Source organism: Chiloscyllium plagiosum, unplaced genomic scaffold (genome assembly GCF_037043375.1).
Source record: "Chiloscyllium plagiosum isolate Xiang-an unplaced genomic scaffold, Cpla_swu_hap1 HiC_scaffold_25, whole genome shotgun sequence".
NCBI classification, from domain to species: domain Eukaryota; kingdom Metazoa; phylum Chordata; class Chondrichthyes; order Orectolobiformes; family Hemiscylliidae; genus Chiloscyllium; species Chiloscyllium plagiosum.
The window spans coordinates 51,046,915-51,056,099 of record NW_028270163.1 but is presented as its reverse complement, the minus strand read 5'-3'; the positions used below and the strand labels follow the sequence as shown (position 1 = coordinate 51,056,099).

Here is a 9,185-nt window from a genome sequence, read left to right as displayed (position 1 = left end):
AGGAGGACGCCCAAGGTGAGACTGGGGTGAGATCTTGTTTTGGGAAGGCTCATTCACCTTCTGATCCTCCCCCTCCCGGCTCTGCAACAGGCAAGTGGATCAGCTCCATAACATGTAACTTGCAACAGGTGCCGAGTACGTCAGGCACATGTGAGAGAGAGTGTCGGTCCGCCCTCTGTCCTCCCTCAGTGAGTCAGCTCTCTGTCCCCAGAAATAGAGCAAGCTGCTGTATAAAGCTGGGATCTTCTCACTGACAGGGGGATGGTTTACTGAGCAGCAGCAGTGCAGCTCACCACTCAACAGAGGGAGAAAGGACAGGCGCTTATTCTGTCTTTAAATACTCAGTGGTGGTCCGAGGCTTTGCTATGAAATACTACACAGAAGTTTCCAGGTGTGCGGTGCCAACTAGCAGACTGAAGCCAGTCCGCACAGTCCACTTCCCCAATGACATAGTCTTCCTGGATCACATCCGCCAGGGTGACCTACAGCAAATCGGGCGCTTCATCAGAGCAAGCAAGGTGAAGCTGGACACCTTATACCTGACCGGTGAGTACAACAGGGCTCAGTGACTGTAGGACCTTATACCTTACCGGTTAGTACAGCAGGGCTCAGTGACTGTAGGACCTTATACCTGACCGGTGAGTACAGCAGGGCTCAGTGACTGTAGGACCTTATACCTTACCGGTCAGTACAGCAGGGCTCAGTGACTGTAGGTCCTTATACCTGACCGGTCAGTACAGCAGGGCTCAGTGACTGTAGGTCCTTATACCTGACTGGTCATTACAGCAGGGCTCAGTGACTGTCGGACCTTATACCTGACCAGTGAGTACAGCAGGGCTCAGTGACTGTCGGACCTTATACCTGACTGGTCATTACAGCAGGGCTCAGTGACTGTAGGACCTTATACCTGACCAGTGAGTACAGCAGGGCTCAGTGACTATTGGAAGGCTGTTGTGAAACTTGCAAGGGTTCAGAAAAGATTTACAAGGATGTTTCCAGGGTTGGAGGATTTGAGCTATAGGGAGAAGTTGAATAGGCTGAGGCTGTTTTCCCTGGAGCGTTGGAGGGGTGACCTTATAGAGGTTTACAAAATCATGAGGGGCATGGAGACGGTGAATAACCAAGGTCATTTTCCAGGCAGGGGGAGTCCAGAAGTAGAGGAAATAGGTTTAGGGTGAGTGGGGAACGATTTAAAAGGGATCTAGGGGGCATTGCTTTCACACAGAGGGTGGTATGTATATGGAATGAGCTGCCAGAGAAAGTGGTACAGGCCTGTACATTACAGCATTTAAAAGGCATCTAGATGGGCATATGAATAGGAAGGGTTTATAGGGATATGGGCCAAATACTGGCAAATGGGAAAGATTAATTTAGGATACCTGGCCGGCATGGATGAGTTGGACCAAAGGGATTGTTTCCATGCTTTACATCTCTATGAGTCCATGCCTACCCTTCTCCCACACAGGGAGAGAGGGGAATGGGGAAGTTGCTGCTGGGGAGTAAGTTCCCACCAGCACCACTCATTGTTGGCAAATAGGGAGATTTACAAAGAAAATTCAGTGGCATCTGTTTGAATTAAAACCATCAAATGTTTTTGTGCATCTGTCCCAATAAATATATCTTTATTTAAAGGCCTGTCGAAATACTGCAATTTTCTATGGCATAGGCAAACTCTCATCAGAGAGAGAGACAACTGGTAGTGGTTTAACCTGAGGGTCCTCAAGTGAGGAGAGAAGTGGGATCTTTCATAGTAACTCAGGTGGTGCGGGAATTGAACCCATGCTTTTGGTCCACATTGCAACCAGCCAACTGAGCCCAAAGGGCTAGTCCCTGTTACTTTATCATTATTACATGCTCACACTTTCTCTGCCACACCTATTGTATTGCACCAATATTACTGTCACATTGTTACACACCGCCCCTATCGCAGTTACCCTGTTTTTGGTCCCAGATTTCCAGGAGTACAAACAGCTTCTATATTAAATGCTGAATCGTATATGGCGGGGGGAGCAATTTACAGACAGAGTTGTGGGATTTTCCTAGCCCATAGTTTGACTCTAGTATTTAAGGCTGAGGGGTAGTGAATCTGATTGAGGTGTACAAACCTCTGAGGGGCATAGATAGAGGCAACAGAGAAACTTTACCCATTAGTAGAGGGGTCAATAACCAGGGGGCACAGCTTAAGATCAGGAGCAGGAAGTTTAGAGGGGATTTAAGGAAAGTTATTTTCACTCCGATATCTGGAACCCACTGCCTGAAAGGGTGGTAGAGACAGGAATCCTCAAGACATTTATAGTAAATTAGTTGAACATTTGAAATGCCATAGTATATAAAACTAAGTGCTGGAAAATTAGATTAAAATGGATGGATGCTTGATGACCAGTGTGCACCCAACGGGCTGAAAGGTCTCTAAAAAGTCTGATTCAATTACTGTAGCTGCTCTGCAAGTAATGAAGCCCTCTGGCTGGGGCATATTATCTGTCTGGTGTGCTCTGGCTGCCTCCAGAATGAAATGTGAACTGTACAGATTGCAATGCATTCTGAAATTAATTTGCTGTCAGATTTACTTCTGTGAAATTAAAGAATTGCTCTGACAGTGGGTTTTGGAAGCTCTTTTCTTAATTAAATGGTTGGTTTGTATTTTGATTTTAGGAATGGCAGCGCTACACGAAGCAGTCCTGTCCGGAAATTTGGAATGTGTGAAACTGCTGATCAAATATGGGGCTGATATTGAGCAGAAGGACGAGAATGGATGGACTGCACTCCACATGAGCTGCAGTGACGGGCACTTGGAAGTAGCAAAGTAAGAATCACACAGACAGACAGACAGACAGACACATACACCCACACCCACACACAGATAGACAGACACACAAACACACACACAGATACAAACACACACACACACACATAGGCATACACACACAGACACACATGCACAATCACACACACACATGTACACACACATTTTACATCAATAGAACATTCTGTGAAGAGGATTAAAAGCTAAATGTTTAATTAAAACATATATGAGGTGCTTAAGCGACTTGATCAGGTACACATTAGAAAACCACTCCTATCCCTTAGAGAATCTAGAACACATCGTCACCGTCTCAGAATAGATGTTTGATTGTTTAGAACTGAGGGAGAATACATTTCTTCAGTGAGAAGGTCGTGAATCTCTGGTATTCTCTAGTTCAGAAGATTGTGGAAGTTCAGTCGTTGACTGTATTCAAGAGAGGGTTTCATAAGAATTTTACATTCTTAGGATATTGAGGAATGCAGGGATTGGGCAGGAACGTTTTGGAGATGAAAGATCAGCCCTTTTTGTTTTATTAATTCAGGTAAAATGGACATCACTGACAAGATCAGCATTTCTTGCCCATCCCTTAATTCCCCTATTGCCCTTGAAAGGAATCAGTGTTTAAGCCCCAATTATTCACAATCTATATCAATGCTTTGTGGGCCAATTGTAATCATTCCAAACGTATAGCTGAAACAAAATGCGATGGGAATGAGTTGTAAGGAAAATGCAGAGGTTTCAGAGTGACTTAGACAGGCTGAGTGAATGGGCAAGAGCATGGCAGATGGAATATAATGTGATAAGTGAGGGTTTATCCACTTTGGCAGGAGGAACAAAGGAGCAGAATGTTTCTTAAACTGAGAGAGATTAGAATGTGTGGATGCCCAAGGGAGCGGTGTCATTGTTCCTAAATTGCTGATGATTAGCATGCAGGCAGGGGCTCTCTGGAGTTGAGTGGTAATGTCCCAACCCCTGGACTGAGGGACCTGGGTGCAAGTCCCACCTGTTCCAGAGGTGTGTAATAACATCTTTGAACAGGCTAATTAGGAAAAATAACCTAATTAAAAAAAAGAGACAAAAATGAGCACGCAAATAGAGCAAACAATTTGGAAAGCAAACGTTAGCTTTTATTTCAAGAATTTGAGTACAGAAGCAAAGAAATCTTGGTCCAATTGTTTGAAACACTGGTTAGATTAAACTTTGAGTTTAGTGCACAGTTCTCTTTGTTTAAGGAAGGGTATACGTGCCACACAGAGAGTACAGCAAAGGTTCACTAGACTGACTCCTGGGAGGAGAGATGAGGAGAATGGACTTGTATCCTTTGCATTTATAAGATTGGATGTCAAGATCTCAGAAAAATTACAAAATTCTTGAAGGGATGGGACAGAGTAAACACACAAAGGATATTTCCCCAGGGTGTGGGGTCTAGAAACAGGGAAGACAGTTTCAAAATAAAAGGGAAGTCATTTAAGATTGAGATAAGGAGGAACATTTTTACTCAGAGTGGTGGCAGTTTGGAATTTTGTACCTCAGACACCATTGGAAGCTTGGCTGAGAAGAACATTCAACACAGTGTTTGACATATTTCTATTTATTAATGACATTAAACGATACGGGGATGGAGCAGGAACATGGTGTACAGGTTCATATTCAGCCATGATCTGGAATGGCAGAGAAAGAATAAAGGGGTTGAATAGCCTACTGCTGCTCTTATGTACCTTAAAGATGACCATTGTCATATTGTTGACCTTGGGAGATTCTTGTGTGTAAATTGACTGTCATATATCCTACATTACTGCAGTTAACTAGACTCCAAAAGTATTTCATTGGATTTAAATATGGAGAGTCCTGTAGTTGTGTGAAAGGTACTATATAAATGAAACCTTGGATATTTCTGTGGTAAAAATCATGTATTTCATTTGTGTCTGACCCATGTAGGTACCTGTTGTCTCAGGGAGCCAGAGCGGACGTGGCAAATGATGATGGGGAGCTGCCCAAGGACCTTATTGATCCTAAAGATGTCAAATTGCGGGCACTGTTTGAGCTCAGGGACGGCTGAGAGCACTCCCTGATTCAGGCATATTTCACTACCAGACAACATACCATGACTAGCACCAAGAGCATAAACCAATGTTCAGTCTGTGACTCTGGACAAAAAGTGCTAATGTTCCTCTGTCAGCCTGGAGAGGTTTGTGAGCTGCAAGTGCAATGTGAGATCTGCAGAATTTCTTCAATCATCTACATAATTGCTTGAGTTCATTTCCTTTTGAACTTTGACTCTCTGAATATCATTGCTTCCAGTCTTTTTGAATGAAGCTATCAACGGGTTAATTGATAAGTTTAAAGAATTTTCCGTTTCTGCTGCCAACTGTCAGCATTTCAAGGTTTTCAATGATCATATTTAGCACTGACTGTTTTTGCCAGCCCCTATAATGATCTGAAGAATGACAAGTCTTACAAACATTAGTGTCTTAATTTGCTGTGATTCCTTGTTTATCCCTGCGGCTTCCTATATATCCAGGGTCTCCCAATGACTTACCTCCAGCTATCGCTGTAATTAATACCACTTAGAACAAAGCATAATACTTAAGTGAACGTAAAATTTTAAAACTGTGGTGAACAATGTTTGCTGCACTTTAAATACCAGAGTAAGACAGGGAGTTACCTACTTATTTAACAGCTATCAGTTATCTTTCCTATTACACCCTTGTTTGACTTGGTGCCAACAGTTTTTCCATATCTTATGCACTTGGGGACATTGTATTGTGTTAATTTTGTTCTGTAGATGCAAGTTTTTGTTATAATATGTACTGGACCATGTTTTGTATATTTATGAATGATTAAAGTTCTACATTTTGTTACTAGTAGTTGTGCAAATCAACGTCCTATCTCTTTTGTTCATTTTCCTCTTGGGCCTGAAATATTCTAATTATCTGTCTGATGATTTCACTATCTTGTTTTTAAGTAATCTGGTCCAAAAATAGGGATTACATTTGGTGATCTTAATAGATTGTTCAATTTTTCAAAACTTTCGTAAGTTTTTTTTATTGTTCCCTAAAAATAGAGGCTTAAAAGAAACTTAATCATAAAGAGTACCCTCAACAATTCCAGATCAACAAACCAAGGTTCCTGCATTAATCAGTTCTACAGTTTCTCAAAGAGATGGTCTTGTTACTAACCATTGGAATTAGCGTTAGACTATGAGGAACTCAATGATCGTTGTATGTAGTGATTGTAGGTCAGCTAGGTGGACCTCATCGAATATGAGAAAAACGTGGGTACTGCAGATGCTGGAGATCAGAATCTAGATTAGACTGGTGCTGGAAAAGCACAGCAGGTTGTCGGTTTTCCTGCTCCTCAGATGCTGCCTGACCTGCTGTGCTTTTCCAGCACCACTCTAATCTAGTCTCATCGAATATGAGATCCTTGATTGGGATTGGTGGTAACCTGGTCCAATCAGAGAGACCTGAAAAAGAGGACGTCACCTTGTGTCTCTCACTGTGTCTCACACCTGCACACACACACAGAACATGGGTGCTGGGGAGAAAAGAAGCACTACCGCAGTTAGGTGGCAGTGTGGGGGTAAAAAAACAATAAACAGGAGGTTGAGTGGAAAAAGAAGAAAAAAGAGGGCGTCAGACATTCTCACACTCTGAGAGCTGCCTCTGAGGGAGCTGGACCAGTGTCAAGGACTTTTGTAAATAACTGAGGGTGACTTGGTGACAGAATACCAGCCTCTGTGGAGTTATTCCAATCGGGATTAATGCTGGACTCTGGGCAGTTTAGTGCTTCTTGGGTTTGGCACTATTTAAATGTAGTCACTGATTTAATGTAGAAAGTGTGGCAGTGAATTTGTACAGGGGCAATTTCCTACAAACAGCAATGTAATATAAACACAGGTAATTTGGGTCCTGTTGGGTTGATGGATAAATATAGGTTAGAACACCAGAGGAAGCCAGCTGCTCTTCTGTGTGATAAAATCTTTAAACTGTGATGGCAAGTAGGAGCTCAGTTTGATCTATTTTGTGGAAGATAGCAGCTCCTCAGTACAGCATTGGATGGTCAGCCAATAATATGTACTCAGCTCTCGGGAGTGGGTCCTGAACCTTTCGGGTCAGATGAGACAATAATGTCAGAGACATTAACCTGCTTAGGAGCACTTAACAGGATGTGCTCAAAGACTGCAAATCGGTTGAACAGTTGGAGGGCCGTGAAGTAATCTCCTCTTGGCAGACAGAGCTGAGCTTTGGAATTAAATAGTTATTGGATGGCAGCCTTTCTTAATATTCACTTGGCAGCTGATGTTGGGAGTGGTTATCCTCTTCGGCCTAATTTCTTTGGCGGCTCCTGCGAGTAAAGTCACCACCTGCTGTCAGACAGGCAGCCAGGAAGATTCCGAGCTGTTGCAGACTGTGTTATCTACAGCAGTGAGGGTCTGGGCTGTTGCTGAGGGTGTTATCTACAGCAATGAGGGTCTGGGCTGTTGCTGAGGGTGTTATCTACAGCAATGAGGGTCTGGATTGTTGCTGAGGGTGTTATCTACAGCAGGGAGGGTCTGGGCTGTTGCTGAGGGTGTTATCTACAGCAGGGAGGGTCTGGGCTGTTGCTGAGGGTGTTATCTACAGCAGGGAGGGTCTGGGCTGTTGCTGAGGGTGTTATCTGCAGCAGGGAGGGTCTGGGCTGTTGCTGAGGGTGTTATCTACAGCAGTGAGGGTCTGGGCTGTTGCTGAGGGTGTTATCTACAGCAGGGAGGGTCTGGGCTGTTGCTGAGGGTGTTATCTACAGCAGGGAGGGTCTGGGCTGTTGCTGAGGGTGTTATCTGCAGCAGGGAGGGCCCGGGCTGTTGCTGAGGGTGTTATCTGCAGCAGGGAGGGTCCGGGCTGTTGCTGAGGGTGTTATCTACAGCAGGGAGGGTCTGGGCTGTTGCTGAGGGTGTTATCTACAGCAGTGAGGGTCTGGGCTGTTGCTGAGCGTGTTACCTACAGCTGTGAGGGTCTGGGCTGTTGCTGAGGGTGTTATCTACAGCAGGGAGGGTCTGGGCTGTTGCTGAGGGTGTTATCTACAGCAATGAGGGTCTGGGTTGTTGCTGAGGGTGTTGTCTACAGCAGGGAGGGTCTGGGCTGTTGCTGAGGGTGTTATCTACAGCAGTGAGGGTCTGGGCTGTTGCTGAGCGTGTTACCTACAGCAGTGAGGGTCTGGGCTGTTGCTGAGCGTGTTATCTACAGCAGTGAGGGTCTGGGCTGTTGCTGAGGGTGTTATCTGCAGCAGTGAGGGTCTGGGCTGTTGCTGAGCGTGTTATCTACAGCAGGGAGGGTCTGGGCTGTTGCTGAGAGTGTTATCTACAGCAGTGAGGGTCTGGGCTGTTGCTGAGGGTGTTATCTACAGCAGGGAGGCTCCGGGCTGTTGCTGAGGGTGTTATCTGCAGCAGGGAGCGTCCGGGCTGTTGCTGAGGGTGTTATCTACAGCAGTGAGGGTCTGGGTTGTTGCTGAGGATGTTATCTACAGCAGGGAGGGTCTGGGCTGTTGCTGAGGGTGTTATCTACAGCAGGGAGGGTCTGGGTTGTTGCTGAGGGTGTTATCTACAGCAGGGAGGGTCCGGGCTGTTGCTGAGGGTGTTACCTGCAGTAAAGAGGGTCTGGGCTGTTGCTGAGGGTGTTTTCTACAGCAGGGAGGGTCCGGGCTGTTGCTGAGGGTGTTATCTACAGCAGTGAGGGTCCGGGCTGTTGCTGAGGGTGTTATCTACAGCAGGGAGGGTCCGGGCTGTTGCTGAGGGTGTTATCTACAGCAGGGAGGGTGTGGGCTGTTGCTGAGGGTGTTATCGACAGCAGGGAGGGTCTGGACTGTTGCTGAGGGTGTTATCTACAGCAGGGAGGGTCTGGGCTGTTGCTGAGGGTGTAATCTGCAGCTGGGAGGGTGTGGGCTGTTGCTGAGGGTATTATCTACAGCAGGGAGCGTCCGGGCGTTTGCTGGGGGTGTTATCTGCAGCAGTGAGGGTCTGGGCTGTTGCTGAGAGTGTTATCTGCAGCAGTGAGGGTCTGGGCTGTTGCTGAGAGTGTTATCTACAGCAGGGAGGGTCCAGGCTGTTGCTGAGGGTGTTATCTACAGCAGGGAGCGTCCGGGCGTTTGCTGAGAGTGTTATCTGCAGCAGTGAGGGTCTGGGCTGTTGCTGAGAGTGTTATCTGCAGCAGGGAGGGTCTGGGCTGTTGCTGAGGGTGTTATCTGCAGCAGGGAGGGTCCAGGCTGTTGCTGAGGGTGTTATCTGCAGCAGGGAGGGTCTGGGCTGTTGCTGAGGGTGTTATCTGCAGCAGGGAGGGTCTGGGCTGTTGCTGAGGGTGTTATCTACAGCAGGGAGGGTCCGGGCTGTTGCTGAGGGTGTTATCTA

General features: G+C 46.0%; 1 protein-coding gene across 1 annotated transcript; it reads left to right on the top strand.

Moving 5' to 3' along the window:
- The first annotated feature begins 206 nt into the window (after positions 1 to 206).
- On the top strand, positions 207 to 5,670 carry LOC122562256 (protein phosphatase 1 regulatory subunit 27-like). The gene is made up of 3 exons (XM_043715015.2): positions 207 to 546; positions 2,653 to 2,803; positions 4,742 to 5,670. Exons 1-3 carry the CDS (start codon positions 366 to 368, stop codon positions 4,860 to 4,862), a joined length of 453 nt encoding a protein of 150 aa, XP_043570950.2. The 5' UTR covers positions 207 to 365; the 3' UTR covers positions 4,863 to 5,670.
- The last annotated feature ends 3,515 nt before the right edge of the window (positions 5,671 to 9,185 follow it).